The 22768-nt window shown below is 38.8% G+C and overlaps 1 protein-coding gene across 1 annotated transcript in view; it reads left to right on the forward strand.

Moving 5' to 3' along the window:
- The window catches only part of SLC26A8 (solute carrier family 26 member 8), a 77633-nt gene that overhangs the window by 9376 nt on the left and 45489 nt on the right, over positions 1-22768 (forward strand). Inside the window, exons 3-5 of the mRNA XM_046006496.1 lie at positions 4858-4997; positions 19482-19598; positions 21056-21237. Of these exons, the coding sequence (XP_045862452.1) occupies positions 4858-4997; positions 19482-19598; positions 21056-21237 (439 nt within the window). The remainder of the gene's footprint in view (positions 1-4857; positions 4998-19481; positions 19599-21055; positions 21238-22768) is intronic.

A 22768-nucleotide genomic window follows, 5' to 3' on the forward strand; every position in this document is an offset into this window, starting at 1 on the left:
TTTCACACTTCAACTATGTTGTAGTGTACTTCATTTCATTTTATGGCTGATGATATCCCATTGTACGTAAATATCGTATTTTGCATATCCATTCATCTGTTGGTGCACCCTTGGGTTGTTTTCACTTTTTGGCTATTGTGAATAATGCTGCCATGAATATTGGCATAGGAGTATCTGTTGGAGAACCTGTCTTCGACTCTGTCGGGTATATAACTGAAAGTAGAATTGTTGGATCTTATGGTGACTCTATGTTTAATTTTTTGAAGAACTACCAAACTTTTTCATATAAGCTGCATCACTGTACAGTCTCACCAGCAATGTACAAGTGGTTTTGCTCTGTATCCTTTTAAACTTTTGTTATTTTTCCTTTTTTTTTTTTTTTTTTAAATTATAGCTATCCTATCAGGCATGAAGTGGTATCTCATTGTGGGTTTGGTTTGGTTTGGTTTTCTTTTGGCATTTCCCTAAGAACTAAATATGTTGAGATCTCTTCATTTGCTTACTGGTTGTTTTTATATCTTTTTTAAAGAAATGTCTATTTACCTCTTTTAAAATTAGGTTGTCTTTTTATTGTTGAGTTGTAGTAGTTCTGTACATATCCTGGATACTAAACCCTTATCAGATATATGATTTGCAAATATTTTCTTCCATTCTGTGAACTATCTTTTCTGTGGGTTGATAGTGTCATTTGGTGCACCAGTTTATAATTTTCATGAGATCCAGTCTATCCATTTTTTTGTTTTGTTGCCTATGATTTTGGTGACATCTTTAAGAAACTATTGGGAAATTCAAAATTATGAAGATTTTCTTCTATGTTTTCTTCTATAAATTTATAGTTTTTAGCTCTTAAATTTAGATTCTTGATCCATTTTGAGTTAATTTTGTATATAGTATAAAGTTAGGGTCTGACTTTTCTTTCAATATGGAGATCCCATTTTCCCAGAACCATTTGTTGAAGAGACACCTCTTGGGACGCCTGGGTGGCTTAGTTGGTTAAGCGGCTGCCTTTGACTCAGGTCATGATCCCAGCATCCTGGGATCGAGTCCCGCATCAGGCTCCCTGCTCCGTGGGGAACCTGCTTCTCTCTCTCCCTCTGCCTGCCTCTCTGCCTGCTTGTTCTCTCTCACTGTCAAATAAATAAATAAAATCTTTAAAAAGAAGAAGAAGAAGAAGAGACAGCTCTTTCCCATTGAATGGTCTTGGCCAGAATATTTTTTTAAAGCATAAAGTACATAGGACTATAAAGGAAATCAGCTAGGTTGAAATATAGTTATCAAAATATCTTAAAATACCACAATAATGTTATTTAATAATGTGGATCTAATAACTACCATAATTTCAAGGTAGTGATGAACATAAATGATATCTTAAGATCTCTGCAGCAATTTGAATGTAATATGAAAATATTGCAGTTTCTATTGGTGACAAAGGTTCTGCCGATACTACAGTGGCTTGTTGTCAATATCCATAATTGATGGAAATGCTAAATTTCAGTTAGGAGGTAATGAAAATAAAGGTATAATTTTTCCTAATTTCGCATACCTACAAATTCTATCTATAGACCCATGGGGGAAGGTCCATAGACCTCAGGTGAGGGACCATTTGTAACCTACATCATTATATCAACCCTAAGTATTCAAGCTGTCTTCACTCACACTTGGGATTTATCAGTCTTTCTCATCCCTTGACTTATCACTACGGTTGGCCTGTGTTGGGTGACAAGGGAGGAAGGCCTCCACACAGCCCTATTGTAGACCTTCCTTCTCTGAGGCATTCTCCCTTGTCCATATCCTGCCTTTTGTAAGTTGTGGTCTTGGAGACCCTCCCCAGTCCCACATTACTATTCTCATTTTCTTTACTCCAGATGGGTCAGAAGTCATGTATCAAAGAGGGGATTTAGGGGCACATTGACATTGTCTCTGCAAAGGAGAGTCTTTTTCTGACTTTTACTTCATCATAAAAAGGTACTACCAAAGAAATTTCAACCTAACTCCCCCCAACCTTCCCTATCCTTAGATACTTAAATTGATCGGTTCTGCATGCCAGCTCCTTATTTCTGAAACATACAATTGTATCCACTTTTGGATTTTTAACATGAAAGGTTCCACAGCTCTGTGGTTAAGAGCAAGGCTCAGAAGCCAGATTGCCTGGTTATGAATCCCAGTTCTGCTGTTTCCCAACTGCATGACCTTAGGTAAGCTATCTAACCCTACTTTGCCTCAGTTTCCTTATCTGTAAAAATGGGGATGATACTAGCATCTACTTGACTGTGAAGATTCAAAGAGTATTTGCAAGGCACCTAGCAAATAAAAAACATGATTTTAGGTGGGGTTTTTTTAGTTTAAAAAAAAAAGTCTCTGAACTCTACCTCTTCTTTTTTTTTTTTTTTTAAGATGTATTTATGTATTTGAGAGAGAGAAAAAGAAAGCAAGTTGGGGGAGGGTCAGAGGAGAGAACCTTCATGCAGACTCCACTCTGAGCATGGAGTATAACACCAGACTCGATCTCATGACCCATGAGATCATGATCTGAGCTGAAACCAAGAGTCAGACACTCAACCAACTGAGCCACCCAGGTGCCACAACCACCTGTCACAACCACCTTTCTGTCTTTTCTTCAGAAAACCTCATCTCTTTCCTCATCTTCTCCCTTTCCATTAGCAACTACAAATATTCCCTTTCTTGTCAAAATGTCCCCGGTCCTTTCACATAGACTCTTACATTCCTCACTTTTAAGATGCCCTGAGTAAAATCCAGATTTGTGTCGAAATGCTTATACTGCCTCCCCCACCCTCCCCGTCCCCCGGCACACACACACTGGCTTCAACTCCTATTCCTCTATCTCCTTCCTTGATTTTCTTTCAGGTCTAGAGTCTCATCATTCCATGTCCACTGTATTATTTTTCCATGCTAAAGAGCTTTGATGACTCTGCCTAGAGTGGCTTGTCTTCTGCCCAGTGGTACATGGGAGAGACAGGATCAGATGAAGGAAAAAATTGTCCCCATGACATGCTCTGCTCTCCCCTTTGGAGGCCATAATTGGAGAAAGCACCCTAGGTATCCTTGCCTAACATCTAAGGACTCTCATAAAAACAGCAATGTGATGTTCCTTCCAAACCAATGATCTTTTTCCTGGCTCCCAAACAGAATTTAATAGCTGTCACTATGAACTATGGTGGAAATAGAGTAGAGAGAACACTGAAGTAAGAATCAGAAGACCTGGTTTGTAGCCCCAGCTCTGCCCACACGACTGTGACCTTGGAAAAATCTCTTACACTTATTTGGCCTCAATTACCTTAGGGGGAGTAATGCTCATAGTTGTGAGAGTCAAACATGTGAAATTCTTTATGAGCACACATTTTAGCTTTGCATACACAAAAGTTCTATTTGTTGCTGTAGTCAAATCCCAGTTACCCAACTATAGCTCATACATAAAATATCTTCATACTTTTGGCTTTCAGCCCATACGAAGATGTAAATAGCGAAAAGCAATTTAAAACCATATTAGTTTTACTGGTTGGTTGGTTGATTAACCAATTGACTAACAATGATTCTGCTGTTTTAGATTTAGATTCAGAGGTTAATGTAGGTTTTCTCAGTCTCAGCATCAGTAACATTTTGGACCAGAAAATCGTCTCTGGGAGCACCTGAGGGGTTCAGTGGGTTAAGCCTCTGCATTTCGGTTCAGGTCATGATCTCAGGGTCCTGGGATCAATCCCCGCATTGAGGTCTCTGCTCAGTGGAGATCCTGCTTCCCGCTCTCTCTTTGCCTGCCTCTCTGACTACTTGTGATCTCCGTCTGTCAAATAAATAAATAAAATCTTAAAAAAAAAAAAAAGAAAAGAAAATTGTTTCTGGCATGGGGGCTGTCCTATGCACTACAAGATGTTTAGCAAAGTCCCTGCCCTCTACCCACCAGATACCAATAGCACCCTCTCCCTCAGTTGTGACTACCAAAAATGTCTCCAGACTTTACCAATGTCTCCTGGATAACAAAATTGGTTCTGATTGATGTCCACTAGGTTAAAGGATAATAAAGCTTCATTTTATTGCCTTTCCTTTATATGGCCAGCTCCTAAAGTGCAGGATTCCATTACCTACCTTTTCTATAAATTTCTACATACTACAGATCAAAGCAGCATAGAGTTAATATTCAGTAAAGAAAATTGGTATATGGGAATAATGTAGACGTCTTAATGGCCCCTGCCTCCCACCAGTATCACATCTCAAAACACTGTCCTTATCAAGAGAAAACAGTAAGAGTCCATTTTCCTACTGGAAAATTTGTGGGTTTCATTCTTTTCAAACATCCTGTTTTGTATGCTAGACGATAAGGCTTAGTTCTATATATATATATGGCATTTGGTTCTCAATCAGAGGTGATTTTTGTCCCCCACAGAAGACTTGGCAATGTTTAGAGACACTTTGGGGTGTCACAACTGGGGGAGGGGGTGCTATTGGCATCTGGTAGGTAAAGGCCAGGGATGCTGCTAGCCATCCTACAGGACGCAGGACGCACCCACCACAACAAAGAATTATCTAGTCCACTGTGTCAGAATGTCAATAGAGCTGACAAGAAATGCTGCTATGGGGCGCCTGGGTGGCTCAGTGGATTAAGCTGCTGCCTTCGGCTCAGGTCATGATCTCGGGGTCCTGGGATCGAGCCCCATATGGGGCTCTCTGCTCTGCAGGGATTGCTCTGCCTACTTGTGATCTCTCTCTCTGTCAAATAAATAAATAAAATCTTTAAAAAAAAAATGCTGCTATATGGGAATAGTTATGCACTGGTCCTTTTCTTGGCTATGTGGGCTTTTTCTTTGGAAAATCTTATCAAGTCCCTGTTCTTCTTTCTCACAGCTGCTCATGGCACAAGTTCCTAAGATGCATAATAACGATCTTTCCTTTCCTGGAGTGGGTGTGTTTGTATCGGTTCAAGGATTGGCTTCTTGGAGACTTACTTGCTGGTATAACTGTTGGCCTTGTGCAAGTTCCGCAAGGTAAGGAAGATTCAAAGCCTCTTCACCCACAACCTGTCAGACCTGGTCTGCTCACCCAGAGTAAACAATTATCTGTGTTAGATGAATGGAAAGAAGTAGGTGAATTCCATTTACATTACTACCATCTGTTCCCTTACCTGCCAGATTTCTAACTCTTCCAGGGTGGGTTCTAAAACATTAAGTTAGTTTCGGGGCACCTGGGTGGTTAAGCGTCCGACTCTTGGTTTCAGCTCAGGTCATGACCTCAGGGCTGTGGGACGGATGGAGCCTTCTGTCTGGCATCACACTCAGCAGGGAATCAGCTTGAGATTCTCTCCCTCTCCCTCTGCCCTTACCGCCCCCCCCCCCCGACCGCCCAGCGCGTATGCACTCTCTCAAATAAAATAAATCTTTAAGAAAAAAAATAAACTCAGTTAGTTTAGATAGAATAGTTTCAAGAATATTTGCAATGCTCATTCAATGTTGTTTGGGATTTTTTTGTTTTGTTTTGTTTTGTTTTGTTTTGCTTAATCAGTCTTTTCATACTCACACAACTACAATAGACCTCACTTGGCATTGGTTTTCCTTAGGAAGGTAAAGCATAGGAAACACAGCATGCTAGCATCTCTTCAGTAAGTTACACACAAAGCAGTCCAGGCACCACTCTTTGGTCTTCCAAGCAGCAATTCAGATAGAAGACAGCAAGATCACACAGACAGAGGTGCAGGAGTTATCATGGGCTTGAGAAGCCTCATTTCCTGAATAGGAACCAACATCTCTCATAATTCTCATAACTTGCTTCCAGGGTCCCACAAACGGCATGGCCAGTTACAAGAGTTATTGCATTCAGAAGCTCAAAGCTAACGATTCCCACTGTATATTTATCCTTCATTCACAGATCAGCTTGGTCCAGATAGAATAGACTAATCAGGCTCATTTTTACCATAACCAGTATTGGCTGATAACACAGCTGACATCCCACCATTACTGGGTTTCCAAAGAAACAGCTAGAAGGTTAACCCAATATCAAATTTATCCACAGAGAAAGAGAAAAGATTTTATTAATCCTTTACTCACAGTAGTTTGCAACTACTACATAGTATTTAAATTAATACTACATAGTGTTTATTTGTGTTTTTTTTTAAGATTTTATTTATTTGACAGACAGAGATCACAAGTAGTCAGAGAGGCAGGCAGAGAGAGAGGGAGAAGCAGGCTCCCCACTGAGCAGAAAGCCTGATGTGGGCCTCGATCCCAGGACCCTGAGATCATGACCTGAGCTGAAGGCAGAGGCTTTAACCCACTGAGCCACCCAGGTGCCCCTACTACATAGTATTTAAATGCTATTCCTTTATTCTTCCAGGGCCCATCAGACAGGTTTGAAACCTGTGATTGTATGGCTTGTATGAAGCATAAGAGAGGCCAAGCAAAGGGGTGAGAGGTAGCTAACAACGAGCTCCAGGACAAGGCTGTTAGTTGGAGAAAAGGGATCCCTTTTTAAATGCTCAATTAACTATCCTGCAGGAAAATTGACTTTTCTTCCCCCTTTTGGTGTTCAGTTCTATAAATTTAAACACATGCATGGATTTACATAACCACCAACACAACAAAGATACAGAACAGTTCTATCAGCCCCAAAACACTCTTGTGCCATTCCTTTTTTTTTTTTTTTAAAAAGGTTTTATTTATTATTTATTTATTTGACGGAGAGAGAGAGAGAGAGAGAGAGAGATCACAAGTAGAGAGGCAGGCAGAGAGAGAGGGGGATGCAGGCTCCCTGCTGAGTAGAGAACCCAATGTGGGGCTCGATCCCAGGACCCTGAGATCATGACCTGAGCCGAAGGCAGCGGCTTAACCCACTGAGCCACCCAGGTGCCCCTCTTATGCCATTCCTTTTAGTCCCATCTGCCCCGGCAAAAACTGATCTGTTCTCCATCACCACAGTTATGCCTTTTTGAGAATATCATCTAAATGGACTCAGAGAGTATGTAACTCACAGAGAGTATGTAATTCAGCACATTGTCTTTGAAATTAATGGACATTGTGATGTGCATCAATAGCTTGTTCCTTTTCATTCCTGAGTAATTGTCCATTGCATGGACATAACCACAGCTAGTTTACCCATTCACTTGTTGGGAGACATTTCATGGCCAGTTTTTGGTTGTCAAAAATAAAGTCGTTATGAACATTCAGGTACAGGTTTTTCAGGAAACATAGTTTTCATTTCTCTAAGGTAAATACCCTGGAGTGGTATCGTTGGTCATATGGTAGTTATGTGTGTAACATCCTAAGAAACTGCCAAATTTCCAGAGGGGCTGTACCTACCATTGTCCATCCCTACCAGCAATGTACAAGAGTTCTAGTTCCTCCATACCCTTCACTTAATGATGTCTGTATTTTTTTAATTAAACTTCCTATTTTTAGATAATTACCGATTCACAAGGGATGCCCGGGTGGTGCAATTGGTTGAGTGTCTGACTGTTTGTTTTGGCTTAGGTCATGATCTCGGGGTTGTGAAATTGAGCCCCATGTGGGCTCCATGCTCGGTGCAGAGTCTACCTGAGATTCTCTCTCTCCCTCTCTGCCTGTCTTCTCTTCCCTCTTGTGCATGCTCTCTCTCTCTCTCTCTTTCTCAAATAAATAAATCTTTTAAAAAATTATAGGTTCACATACATTCGTAAGAGACTACAGAGACATTCCTTGTATCCTTTTCCTACTATCCCCAGTGGTAACATCTTACAGAACTACAGTTCAGTTTCACAACTAGGATATTAACATTGATATAGTCAAGGTACAGAACATTTCTACCACAAGGACCCCTCATGTTACCCTTTTATAGTTACCCCCACTTGACCTTGCCCCATCCCCTCCTTCACCCTGGCAACCACTAATCTGTTCTTCATGTCTAGAATGTTATCCTTTCAAGAAAGTTATATGAAGAGCCATACAGTTGAAATTCTTTGAGATTGCCTTTGTTTCACTCTTCTTAACTCCCTACAGATTCATCTAGGTTTTTGTATGTATCAGTAGTTTTTTCCTTTTTATTACTAAGTAAAATTCCGTGGTATGGATGTGCCATAGTTTATTTAAACATTCACCCTTAAAGTGTATCTGGATTGTTTCTGGGTTTTGGCTATTACAAATAAAGCTGTTTTGAACATTTATGCACAGGTTAATGAACATAGTCTTCATTTCTCTGGGGTAAGTGATCAGGAGCACAATTGTGGAGTTGTAGAATAGTTGCATCTTTAGATTTGTAAGAAACTGCCAGCTTTTTTCTAGAATGGTTATATCATTTTATATTCCCACCAGCATGAGTGGTCTATGAGTGCTAGTTGTTCTGTATCCTCACTAGCATTTGGTGTTGTCACTACTTTTTTTGGGGGTGGGTGGGGTCCATTCTAATGGGGGTGTCTCATTGTGGTTTGTTTGCATTTCCCTAATGCCTTGTGATGTTTAAGATTTTTCCCTATGCTAATTCCCCACTTGTGTGTGTTTATATGTGTATGTATATATATATACTTTTTTTTAAGATTTATTTATTTATTTGACAGAGACACAGTGAGAGAGGGAACACAAGCACAGGGAGTGGGAGAGGGAGAAGCAGTCTTCCCACTGAGCAGGGAGTCTGATGCAGGACTCTATCCCAGGACCCTGGGATCATGACCTGAGCCCAAGGCAGACTTAATGACTGAGCCACCCTGGGGCCCCTCCCACCTGTATATTTAAATGAGATGGCTCTTCCTGTCTTTTGCTCATGTTATAACTCAGATTATTTGCATTTTCACTGTTGAGTTTCAAGAGTTATTTATATATTCTAGATATTAGTCCTTTATCTTTTATGTTTTATAAATTTTTTCTCCCAATCTGTAGCCTGTCTTTTCGTCCTTCCAACAGAGTATTTACAGGGCAAAATTCTTATTTTGATGAAAGTTAGTTAGTTAGTTTGTTTGTTTTTTATTTATTTGTTTGACAGAGAGAGAGGTCACAAGTAGGCAGAGAGGCAGGCAGAGAGAGAGGGAGAAACAGGCTCCTCACTGAGCAGAGAGCCCGATGCGGGGCTTGATCCCAGGACCCTGAGATCATGACCTGAGCCGAAGGCAGAGGCTTAAACCACGGAGTCACCCAGGCACCCCGAAAGCTAATTTTAATTATCTTTTATTGTAACCATTCTAAGAGATATGTAGTGTCTATAGATGTCTGCTTATGGGTATAGTTTGTATTTCCCTAATGGCTAATGAGGTTGAACATCTTTTCATGTTCATTTTTGCTATCCTCATATCCTTTTTTAAAAGATTTGTATTTATTTATTATTTTAGAGAAAGAGAGAGAACATGAGCTGGAGGGAAATAAGAGGAGGGAGAGAGAATCTCAAGCAGACTCCAGACTGGGCATAGAGCCCCACATGGGGCTCAATCTCACAACCCTGAAATCACAATCTGGGACAAAACCAAGAGTCAGACACTCAACCAACAGCACCATCCAGGCACCCCTATCCTCATATCCTCTTTAGTGAAGTGCCTGTTCAACTCTTTTGCCCATTTTTTTAGTTGGAAAAAAACCTTTTGTTTTCTTACTGTTAATTTTTGAGACTTCTTTATATATTCTGGATACAAATCCTTTGTCAATATGTAGTTTGGAAATACTTTCTCTCAGTCTGTAGCTTATCTTTTCATTCTCTGATAATGTGTTTAACAGAACAAGAGGCTTTAATTTTGATGAGGTCCAATTTATCCATTTTTTTCCTTTTGTGGATTGTGCTTTTCCTATCACATATAAGAACATTTTACCTAACTCCCAGGTCACAAAGATTTTCTTTTATGTTTTCTTTTAAAAGTCTTAAAGCTTTATGTTTTACGTTTAGATCTATGATCTATTTTGAGTTAATCTTTACATAAAGTGTGAAGTTTAGGTCAAGGTATATTTTTTGTTACATATTCAACATCATTTTTAAAGAAGGCTATTTCTCACTGAATTGTTTTTGCACTTTTGTCAAAGATCAAACAGCCATATTTTTGTGGGTCTATTTCTGGACTCTGTTCTATTGATCTACTTGTCTTTCCCTTTACCTATATCATGTTTTGATTATTGTATCTTTATAATGAGTCTAAAAGTTGGGTAGTGTGATCCCTCTAATTTTGTTCTTTTCCAAAATTGTTTTAGCTTAAAATTTATATAAATTTTAGCATCAGCTTCTTTGTATCTACAAAAAAATCCTTTTTAATTTTTTTTTAAGATTTTATTTATTTATTTGACAGAGATCACAAGTAGGCAGAGAGGCAGGCAGAGAGAAAGAGGAAGGGAAGCAGGCTTCCTGCTGAGCAAAGAGCCCGATGCGGGGCTCGATCCCAGGACCCTGGGATCATGACCTGAGCCGAAGGCAGAGGCTTTAACCCACTGAGCCACCCAGGCACCCCAAAAAAATCCTTTTTTAAAAGATTTTATTTATTTATTGACAGAGAGAGAGATCACAAGAAGCCAAGCAGAGAGAAAGGGGGAAGCAGGCTCCCTGCTGAGCTGAAAGCCCGATGAGGACTCGATCCCAGGACTCCGAGCTGATGACCTGAGCTGAAGGCTGAGACTTAACTCACTGAGCCACCCAGGTGCCCCCACAAAAAAAAATCCTATTGTGATATTGATGGCTGTTGCATTAAGCCCATAGATCACTTTGGGGGTAACTGATACCTTTATTATGTTGAGTTTCCAATCCATGATCACAGTATATCTCTCCATTTGTTTTGGTCTTCTTTGATTTCCTTCATTAGCATTTGTAGTTTTCAGCATACAGATCTTACACATGTTTTGTTAGAATTATATCTAAGCATTTCATTTGGAAGAGTTATTGTTTGTAGTAATTAAAAACAGTTTTGTTTTCTAGTTGTTCATTGTTTACATATAGAAATACAATTGATTTTTGTGTTCACCTTGTATCCTGCAACTCATTTACTAACTCTAATAATCTTTTTTCCTTGGGGTTTACTACATTGATAATCATGTCACCTATAAATAAGGACAGTTATATTTCTTTTTAATCTGAATGGCCTTTGTGGCTTTTTCTTGCTTATTGTGCTAGCTAAGATTTCCAGTACAATGCTGAAAAAGAGTGGTGAGAATGGACATTTTTGCCATGTTCCTGATCTTAGGAGGGAAAGCATTTAATCTTTCACCATTAAGTATGATATTAGCTGTAGGATTTTTGTAGATGCCCTTTATTAGGTGAAGGAAATTTCCATCTATTCTAGCTTGCTGAGAATTTTTATCATGAATAGATGGTGTATTTTCTCAAATGCTTTTTCTGCATTGTTGATATGAGCATGTGATTTTTCTCTTTTGATTATTAATATGGTAGATTACATTAATTGATTTTTAAATATTGAACCATCCTTGCATTCCCAATATAAAGGAGTACCTTGTAAAATTTCCATGTGGCAGCTATAAACCAAAATGTTCCATTTGTATGGGTACATTCACTTCCAGAAAAGTATCAGAAAGTCTCTAGAGGGCTATAATGGAAGACCTGAACTCTTGGGACTGATGCTTTAACTGTGAGTCCTCTACTGACTCCCACTTATCAAAGGTCCTTCAATTATGGTGAAAATTGAGGCCATCCCATTGCTAAAGTACCAAATCATCTGTGTAATTTCATACCAAAGGGGATAGATATATCAATTTACCTAGCATCCAGCATAGTATCTAACACATAGTGGGTACACAAGATCTTTCATGAATAATAATAATTACATAACTACATGAATGAATGAATCTGAGCAACTCTTGCTAACTAAGGGATTGTGTATTATTTTAAGTAGTGTGAGTAATGAAATAATTTGTTGTATAAATAATTCAAAAGTTTTATTTATACCTAAATAGGTAGTATCTGACAACTTAATAATTTTCTTCAAATGAAACAAAAATACTACATGGCGAAGAAATTATTTAAAAAGTTCTAAATGTTGGTGCACCTGGGTGGCTCAGTGGGTTAAAACCTCTGCCTTTGGCTCAGGTCATGATCTCAGGGTCCTGGGATCGAGCCCCACATTGGGCTCTCTGCTCAGTGGGGAGCCTGCTTCCTCCTCTCTCTCTCTGCCTGCCTCTCTGCTTACTTGTGATCTCCATCAAATAAGTAAATAAAATCTTTTTTAAAAATTTAAAAATTGGGGCACCTGGGTGGCTCAGTGGATTAAAGCCTCTGCCTTCAGCTCGGGTCGTGATTCCAGGGTCCTGGGATCGAGCCCCGCATTGGGCTCTCTGCTCAGCGGGGAGCCTGCTTCCTCCTCTCTCTCTGCCTGCCTCTCTGCCTAGTTGTGATTTCTCTCTGTCAAATAAATAAAATTTAAAAAAAATTTTAAAATTAAAAATAATAAAAAGTTCTAGATCTTCCTTATAGTACAATTCCAATTTATAAACATAAAAGAAGGTAGAAAATCACCACACTAGTAATTTTCATGGATAAAATCCACCAACAGATGTTAAAATTAATGGATGAAAGTTTGCAAGTTTGTAAGGAGATCTGTGTAGTTTTGAAGAATCTTTCTTAAGATAATTGCTAACTACTTCTCTACTCTACAGTAGAGAACTTGAGAGAAACAACCTGAACCAAGTGATCAATGCTATGTCATCACCAGTAGTAAGACATACAGAGATTTTATGAATCCTGTGATATGACACACTAAGAAGGACACAACATTATGTCTGTAGCATTCTCACCAAAAACGTGTAAACTTGTACTATCATGCAGAAGCTAAAGACCACCCCAGATGAGGAGCATTTGGCAAAATAATTGATCTGTTAATATTCTTTCAAAGTGTCAAAATCAAGTAAAGACTGAGGAACTATTATAGATTGCAGGGCTGAAGAGAAATAACAACTAAAATGAATGTGGGATTCTGGATAGAGTCCCTGACAGAAATGGAAATTAGTGGGACAACTAATGAGAGTCAAATAAAGTCTTTAGTTAATTTATAATGTTAATTTCCTGATTCTGATAATTATACAATGACTATATAAAATACTAACATTACAAGCTAAGTAAGGATTAATGGGAACTATTATTTTTGAAACTTTTCTGTAAGTCTAAAATGTGTTTAAAATTTAACAATTTTTTAAGGTAGTGGGAAGTTTGGAAACTTGGTTTCCCTTTATTTCTCCACAGCCTAAGCTTAACCAAGATTAGACCACTTAGTTCTCAGGGTCCCACCAAGTAATTCTCTCACTTCCCTGTATTGGTAAGTTATTTGAAATCCTACATTTCAGGGTGCCTGGGTGGCTCAGTTAGTTGGGCAACCAACTCCTGATTTCAGCTCAGGTCATGATCTTGGGGTCCTGGGATTGAACCCTGCATCTGGGTCTGCTCTCAGCAGGGAGTCTGCTTGAGTATTCTCTCTTCCTCTCCCTCTGCCCCTCCTCCTGCTTACTCTCTCTCTAAAATAAATGAATAAATCTTAAAAAAAAAAAAAAAGGAAGGAAGGAAGAAAGAAAGAAAGAAAAACTACATTTCAAAAGACTTTCTCTTTGTGCTCTCTGTTGCTTATCAATTAGTAAATAAGGGATGGGACACCTGACTGGCTTAGTCGGTGGACCGTGCAACTCTTAATCCCAGAGTCATGAGTTTAAGCCCCATACTGAGTACAGAGCTTACTTAAAAAATAAATCAATATTATATATATATATTTTTAAAGAGTAAATAGGGGCTATTCAACATTATACTTGAATTCACAGGCAGCACATTAAAGCCAGAAAAAGAAATATCAGTATAAAGATTGTAAAGGAAGAAATAAAACTTCTTAGTTATAGATGATGATTTTTCTGATGAAGAAAATAACCTACAAATAATTAATAGAACTAATAAGACTTTATCTAGTTTGCTGGATACAAGATCAGTATATAAAAATAAAGTATATTCTTACATACCTGCAGGGAACAGATAGTGAAATTTTTTAAAAAAAAGATAACTTTTACCAAAAGCATAAAAAATATGGAATAAATTGTAATGAAACTAAGAAAAGATATGTAAGTCCTCTTTAGAGAAATTATAGTTTACTGAGTGGTATTAATTAACTAACTTAATTGAAATTAATGGAGAAATAGCATGTCCAGAAGTTAGAAGACTCAATATTTAAAGATCTCAGTTCTCTCAAAATAAACTTCATAGATTCATTACAATGTTAATGTAGATCCCAACAGCATTTTTTTAAAGATTTTATTTATTTATTTGATAGACAGAGATCACAAGTAGGCAGAGAGGCAGGCAGAGAGAGGGGGGCAGCAGCTCCATGCTGAGCAGAGAGCCTGATGCGGGGCTCGATCCCAGAACCCTGAGAACATGACCTGAGCCGAAGGCAGAGGCTTTAACCCACTGAGCCACCCAGGCGCCCCGCCAATAGCATTTTTTTAATGGAACATTATAAGCACATGCTAAAATGTATGTGTAAATGCAAAAAGCCAAGAATGGCCAAATTCTTTTGAAAGAATAGCATGGGAATACCTGCTCCTCCAATTATCAAGACTTAATATAAAGTTATAATATTTAAGATAATGTCCACCAAAAGTAGACAGAATAAATAAACATTCTTATATGTGTATATTGGAATACGTGCAAGGAACATGAGCAATCTCAGGCACTCACCACAACATGGTGTCCTATACACATGATACTGAACAAAAGAAGCAGAAATAAAAATTATATACAGTGTAACTCCATTAATATAAAATTCAAACTCAGGCACTTGGGTGGCTCAGTCATTAAGTATCTGCCTTCAGCTGAAGTCATGATCCCGGGATCACGCCCCGCATCAGGCTCCCTGCTCAGCGGGAAGCCTGCTTCTTCCTCTCCCACTTTCCCTGCTTGTGTTTCTTCTCTTGTTGTGTCTCTCTCTGTCAAATGAATAAATCCTTAAAATATATATATATATGTGTGTGTATATAAAATTCAAACTGAAAATTCATACTGAACTAAACTCTATTGTTTAGAAACATGTATACTACTGGTAAAACTATAAAGAAAAACAAATAAATTTTTATCACCAAGTCAAAATAATGAATACCTTTGTGGGAACAGGTAGAATTATAACAAAAACCTGGATGGTGGTAACAAAGGTATTTGTTTTATAAGTATTCATTCAGCTCAACATCTATTTTTTTTTAAGATTTATTTATTTATTTGAGAGAAAGGGAGAGAGTGCACCTGAGAGAGCTCATGAGTTAAGGGAGGAGCAGAGGGAAAGAATCCCAAACAGACTCTTCCTGAGCACAGAACACAACCCAGGTGTGGATCAACCCACACCCTGAGATCATGACATGAGCCAAAACCAAGTGTTAGTTGTTCAACAGACTGAGCCACCCAGGCACCCCATCAACATTTATTTTAATGCACTTTCTATATATATACTATATTTCACAATAAAAATAGGCATTTTTGACTTAAATTATCAAAACTATTACTAAACTAATTCCTACAAAATAGCAAGATGGTGTGGTATTACAGTGATAACCAGACCAATGGAACAGAAAAGAATCATACAAATATATGTTGCATACTTTATATCAGATGTTTCACTATAGAAACAAACTTCTTAATGAATGATATAAAACAATATGTGGATATGGATACTTACATGAAAAAATAATTTTTAGGAGCAGCTGGGTGGCTCAGTCAGTTAAGTGTGTGACTCTTGATCTCAGCTCAGCTCTTGATCTCAGAGTCATGAATTTAAGCCCTACATTGGGCTCCATGCCGGGTGTGCAGGAACCTACTAAAAACAACAAGAACAGCACCAAAAACCCCACCATTTTTAGACCTCTTCCCTATGCCATACATAAAAATCTATTCCTGGTAGATTAAAGACCTAAATGTGAAAGGTAAAACAATAAAGGATTTTTAGAATTACGTAGAAGAATATTTTCATGATCTTGAAGTAGAAAATGATTTCTCAAAGAAGACATAAGAAACACTAGCCTGCTTAAAAGGAAAAGACTAATAGGGAAATTGGAAGGGGAGATGAACCATGAGAGACTATGGACTCTGAAAAACAACCTGAGGGTTTTGAAGGGGCGGGGGGGTGGGAGGTTGGGGAACCAGGTGGTGGGTAATAGGGAGGGCATGTATTGCATGGAGCACTGGGTGTGGTGCAAAAACAATAAATACTGTTATGCTGAAAAGAAATTTTTAAAAAGTGAAAAAAAAGGAAAAGACTAATAAATTGAATTAAGTAAAATTCTTGTTCATTCAAAGACACATTAAGATTGAACGACAAACCACAGAATTGGAGAGGTATTTGTAATACATGTACCCAACAAAGGATTTAAATCTGTAACATATATACTCCTACAAATCTGTAAGGAAACAACTAAATGAGACTGATCAACATTATTGACAATCAGTGAAGTGAAAAGTGAGGTTCAAATGAGTTACACACTAACTCATACACACTAAAATTTAAAACCTGACAGTATCATGTGCTAACACAGATGCAGATAATGGGAACTGTCATACAATGCTGGTGGAAGTGTAAGTTATATAACCATTTGGAAAACAGGTTGGCATTTTCTGGCAAAATGCCCCAGCAATTATGCTTCAGAATATAGAATCCCAAGGAACTTGTACTTTGATGCACCAAGAGGCATGTACAAGAATATTCATGGCAATGTTGTTCACAGTGGCCCCAAACTGGAAACAAAGACAGGAGACTGTGCAAACCTGGAGACAAAGAAAATAGGGAGATCACTGCCTTGGATCCTGATGGTTTTTTTAGTTCCGGTTGCAGTCTCTGATGAGGCCTAACTGTACTTTGTACACTTTTAGTAAATTTCCTGTTTTGCTTAAGCTAATTTGAGCAATTTTTCTGTGTGTGTGGGAGGGGGTTGAGGGAGGTGGTTTGGGTTTTTGGTTTTGCAATCATTAGAACCTTGCTTAGGAAAAAAAATGTGGAAGGAGAAACTATAAATTACAAAGATCTAAGAGACCTATCAACCAATGTGAGAACTTCATTTGAATCTGATAAAGATTGTCAAAGATAGTACAACATATAACAGCAAATATTTTTTTTAAATATCACCCCAAATCTTTGGCTGAAGATTTCTCATGTGGTTGTAGTCAAGCTGTCCACAGAGGCTGCAGATCAGTTTTCAGGCTCTTTCATGTGTCTGCTGACAGGCCTGGGTTTCTCACCTCATGGGCCTCCATCTCCAAGAGCACTTGAGTGCCCTCCTAATATGGCAGCTGGCAGGATCAGCTACATGCAGAACCCCTAGTCCAAAAAATATTCAGAATTTCAAGATGGTCAGAGTAGAGCCTTAAGCCAAGTGTGGTGCCTTCTAAGCCCTGTTTAATTATATAGGTCACACATTCTTCAAGCCAACTGTGGCAGCTTGTGGCCTAGATGAAAGAGACAGTGAGTTAAAGAGCAACCAAGATAGAAGCCACAGTCGTCTTGCAATCTACTCTCAAAGTGACATCCTGTCATCTTTGTTGTAGTCGGTTTATGAGATGCAAGTTACTAGGTCCATCCCACACTTAAGGGGTGAGGATCACACAGAGGCAGGAAAACTAATTAGCCATTACAGATCATCTTAGGGGTTCTCTACTACAACAACCATTTATGAAATAAGCAGGGAAATTTGACCATTGACTGGATATTTGATAGAGAACCATCTTTAATTTCTTAGGTATAATGATGGTATTGTAGTTAAATTAAAAGAGGGTATTCTAGAGCACCTGAGTGGCTCAGCTGGTTAAGCATCTGCCTTTGGCTCAGGTCATGATCCTAGAGTCCTGGGATCAAGTCCTGCACTGGGCTCCCTACTTGGTGGGGAATCTGCTTCTTCCTCTCCTTCTCCCTCTCCCTCCACCTCTGCCCCTGTTCGTGCTCTCTCTCTCAAATAAATAAAATCATTAAAAATAAATAAACTAGTGAAATAAAAGAGTATCTTCTTTTGGGGCACCTGGTTGGCTTAGTCAGTAGAGCACGATATCAGGGTCATGAGTTTGAGCCCTACATTGGGTGTAGAGATTACTTTAAAAAAAATAAGAGAGTTGTGGTGCCTGGGTGGCTCAGTCTTAAGTGTCTGCCTTTGGCTCAGGTCCCGATCCCAGGGTTCTGGGATCTAGCCCCGCTTCGGGCTCCCTGCTCAGCAGGAAGCCTGCTTCTCCTTCTCCCACTCCTCCTGTTTGTGTTCCCTCTCTCGCTATGTCTCTCTCTGTCAAACAAATAAATAAAATCTTCTTAAAAAAATAAGAGGGTCTTCTTTTAAAGATATGTACTGAAATATCATCAGATGAAATCATTTCCTGTCTTGGATTTGCTTAAAAATATTATGAAGTGGGAGAGGAGTGAGGGAATAGATGAGACAAGATTGGCCATGAGTTGACCACTGTTGAAGCAGGTGATGGGTATAATGGGAGCCCATTATACTCTGTTTTTGTACATGTTTGAACTTCTACACACACACACACACACACACACACACACACAACCTTTCTTGTCTAAGACACTAAATTGGCTCACTGAACTCATAACTGAATTCAAGTGAGCACATGGTATGATGTAAATTGAAAATAGACCACCCAGGGGTGCCTGGGTGGTTCAGTCGGTTGGTTGTTAGACTCTTGATTTTGTCTCAGGTTGTGACCTCAAGATCATGAGATTGAGCCACACATGGAGCTCCATGCTAGGAAGGAGCCTGCTCAACATTCTCTCTCTCCCTCGCCCTCTGTCCCACTCCAATCCTCCCCTGCCCCTGCACATGTACACGTGCTCTCTCGCTCTCTCTCTTTCAAAAGAAGAAGGAGGAGGAGGAGGAGGAGGAGGAGAAGGAGAAGAAGAAAGAAGAAAGAAGAAAAAGAGAAGAAGAAGAAGAAGAAGATGATGATGATGATGATGATGATACACCCTTAGGGCAGGAGCTATGGGTTTGTTACATCAAAGGATGAAAAGATGACACCATGCACGTTAATCCATTTGCTTCAAAATTTCCAAATTCTCATGGTGTTCTTGGAAAAGAAAGTAAGCATTGAAGGAGTTGTTGAAGAAAGAGACCTAAGTAATTGTCATATGAAAGAGGGACTGCACATACCAATGTGGAATCAAGCCAGTTACATATGATTCTTCCCTTGTTCTCCAGCTTTATTTCCAGTCTTGGAGGATGCCCGGGCCTTCTACTATTAGACAAGGTGTGAAATGGGGCTGCTTCTCAACTGCTGGAAACAGAGGTCTTATTGTTGTGACATCTGTTTTCCATGATTAGCATGAAGACCTTGAAAGGAGAGGTGTTTAAGCCTGTGATTTAGAACTGAGGTATAAAAGTACGTGGTAAAATAGGAGGAGAATCTAGATATCAAAGGGTAATAAAAGGCACTAATGACGGGCTGCAGGTTAAGAGATCTTATTACCACACTCAGCAGCTAGACACGTAGATCATTTTTATTTTCAATATTCTTTACAGTTTTCATTAAAGGTGACTTTGAAAAGCCAGCCTACCTTTTCTTACTTGAATTATCTTGTTTTTCAGCCCTGACGTTTAGCTTGCTGACGAGGCAACTGATTCCTCCTCTCAATGTCTGTTATGCGGCTTTCTGTTCTTCAGTAATTTACATCATTTTGGGATCATGTCATCAAATGTCCATTGGTGAGTTCAGTACTAGAACTACAGGGTGTGGATGGACTTTCTGCCTCAATCATTTCCTTACTGCTAAGAACCCCAATTACAGCTATGTGTAAGGTAGGATAAAAGGAGGCAGAAGATGGACATTCTATCCATAGGGTGAGTGTTCAGATTTCAGAGATGGTGCCATTATCAATGTCACTGCCAGACAGAGTCGGCTAGCTCTTTCCCAAAGGAATTAGACAGCCGAGGTACTTTCCCTGGTGAAATTAACACACACTGAAATCTGACTGCCCTCAAGAAGATCCAGAGGCAAGTTTGCCAATATTCCTAGAGTAGATCCATCTTTCAGCTGGACCTATAATAACCCAAGTCCATGGGCCTACATTTCAATAACTATATTAGCTTATTTTAATTTACAATGAGAAAAGGCTGTCATGTAATCAAAGCACTCAAATCCATAGAACAAGCACTTTCCTTCCCTGAGTCAAAAGCACATCTACTAATTTATAATTAGAAATAACTTTTACAGGGACCAAACTAGTTGAAAGTCATACAAGCAGCACATTTTCTTCATTTAGGTAAACCGTCATAGCAATCAAACCACAAAATCTGCAATAATCTTGGAAGGGCATTGTTAACATCTGCTTAGTAAAGTGCCTTTTTCTTGCTTCCCCACTGAACAACTGACCACCCAACCAACACTGATCATTTTGACGGACACACTTTTTCTCCAGATACATTTGTATATTCAGTCTGATTACCACCCCATTATTCCAGATGCAGAGTGCTATCCTGCCTTTTTAAAGGACAGTATCACATTCTTTACTAAAATCCATTATGTGCTGATTTTACATTGGGAGACTGAGAGAACAATTTATTCCCATATTTCCAAGTTCCTGGGGCATAGCACAATCATTTCCAGATACTAATAATAAGGCTACAGGAGTTTTGTTTCTGTTAGGTAATTTAAAGGTAAGATTTGCCTTTACTCCCATATGTGACTATGTGGATTGGAGGACTGAATGAAATCATGTTTGAAACAGGGTTATCTCATTGTCATTTTGCAACTAATAAATCCTTCACAAGTGATAGGTGCTATTTTTCTTATTATTATTGATTAGCTTTGTTTTCTGATCTACCTACCTACCATTTCATTCACTCTCTCTAAGAGCAGGTACAGTGGCTGAGCCTGATATGCATTTCCAGCCAATTTCCTTTTGAATCCCACTCCTTGTGCCCATATTACAAAGAGGTTAATACCTGTACCACCATAATCTAAATTCTGGAAGATGCTCATGGCATGTGGAACCAGAGTTCTTTCCTTTGCTCCTTCTTACTTTTCCAATGGCCACTTTCAAAAAAGAAAAGTTCTTCAGATCAAAAACAAAACAGCATTAGACCATTGCCTTGATTTTTCAAATATGTCAGGTTACCTGGATTTAAAACTGCACTTTCTGCCCCAACACCTTCTTTCATAGGTTCCTTCTTCCTTGTGAGTGCTCTGATGATCGATGTGCTGAGGTTGTACCCATTCAACAATGGCAACCTGATTCTGGGAAGTTTCATCAAGGATGACTTTTCCAAGCCCTCCTTCCTTGCAGACTATAATAGATCCTTGAGTGTGGTGGCATCCACAACTTTTCTGACTGGGATTATTCAGGTAGGATTGGAGTCTCTGAACCCCTGAAGAAGAAATAAATAAATAAAGGAGCTACAAATGGACCCCTTCCTTTTGTTGCTCCTGTTATCCGTCATGATATATCTGGAACTTCAGTTGTTTATTTTTTAAAAACTTACAAGATGTGTGAATAGGCTCTCCTTGCTGACAAAACTTCTCCCCTCCTCAGAAACAATTCACCCGTTGATTTAGGATGAGACACTGAACATTCTCAGTCAAGACTAAAGAAGGGTCCTAGGGACTATGGTCTAGAGTTCTATTCATGATTTCATGTTTTTTAAAAATGTCTTTATATTATTTCAATAAGACTAGCACTCATAAGCTCGTGTACTATATTTTGGGTTAAGTAAGCATGAGAGCAAGATCTGGAATTCTTTTTTTAAAATTTCAGGAGCACAGCTAAAGGACAATAATATCAATGACTTACTAAAATATCAAAACTTGTTTTTGGTGTGTCTTTGATTTTCTCTCAGAGACTAACATCTAAAGCTTCACCCATTGAACAGAAGTCACATATGCTAGCTTTATTTCTCTTTCTTTGCAACCAACCTACTCTCTAGCTAATTTTTGCTGATCTCTCCTGGAACCATCTTTTATTAGATAAGGTTTTATTGAAAGCCTACAAAGTCTAGCCCAGATACCAGCTATATGACTTACTTAAATTACCTTACATTTATGGGCCTTGGTTTTCTTGTGTATAAAATAGGAATAATAACATTTATTTCATGGGGTTCTTATGAGGACTAAGTGCGAAAATACATGTAAAGCACTCAGCACAGAGCCTGTCACATAGTAAGCATCAGTATGTGATAACTACTGGGTACAGAAATATGAATTTGGGTACTTTGACAGAGACCAAAAATTAAAAAGAAGATGTAATTCCTGTGGTTAAAAAAATGAATCTTGTAGGAGAAGACAAAATAACAGAATATAAATCAGCAACCTATGAATTCTCTACATGACTCTGGGCATGTTCTCTTGCCTCCTTTGAGCCTCAGTTTTTTCATCTAATAAAGAAGAAGATATTCAAATTCCAGAAAGATGATATAGATCTACTTTTCCCTATGCCTCCTGCTAAGTACAACTAAAAACCTTGGAACGTTATATATAACACAAACATGAGACTGAATAGTGGAGAGAAGGCAAACTGGCTCAGAACCTCAGGATCCAAGGAATAACACAATTGTGAGTTTCCAGGGTTTTCTTTTTGCCTCTTATATTTCAAACTTGGTGCTAAGGAAGCCAGAAACCCAAATGCTAATACCTGTGCACACACACACACACACACACACACACACCCCTACACACAGACACAAAGCCCTAACAGAAGTCTGTTCTTTATAGCCACAGCACCAAAAAAGGCTAGCAAAGCTGAAAACTTTTACATATAACTACTATACTCCAGACAAACACCAAGGAAAAACAAAACAAAACTGTGATATCAACCCCCTCATGCCAACAAAGGCCACCTGAGGAGTCCAGACTTTCACCCTTACCCACCCATAATGAATTG

Source organism: Meles meles, chromosome 5 (genome assembly GCF_922984935.1).
Source record: "Meles meles chromosome 5, mMelMel3.1 paternal haplotype, whole genome shotgun sequence".
NCBI classification, from domain to species: Eukaryota; Metazoa; Chordata; class Mammalia; order Carnivora; family Mustelidae; genus Meles; species Meles meles.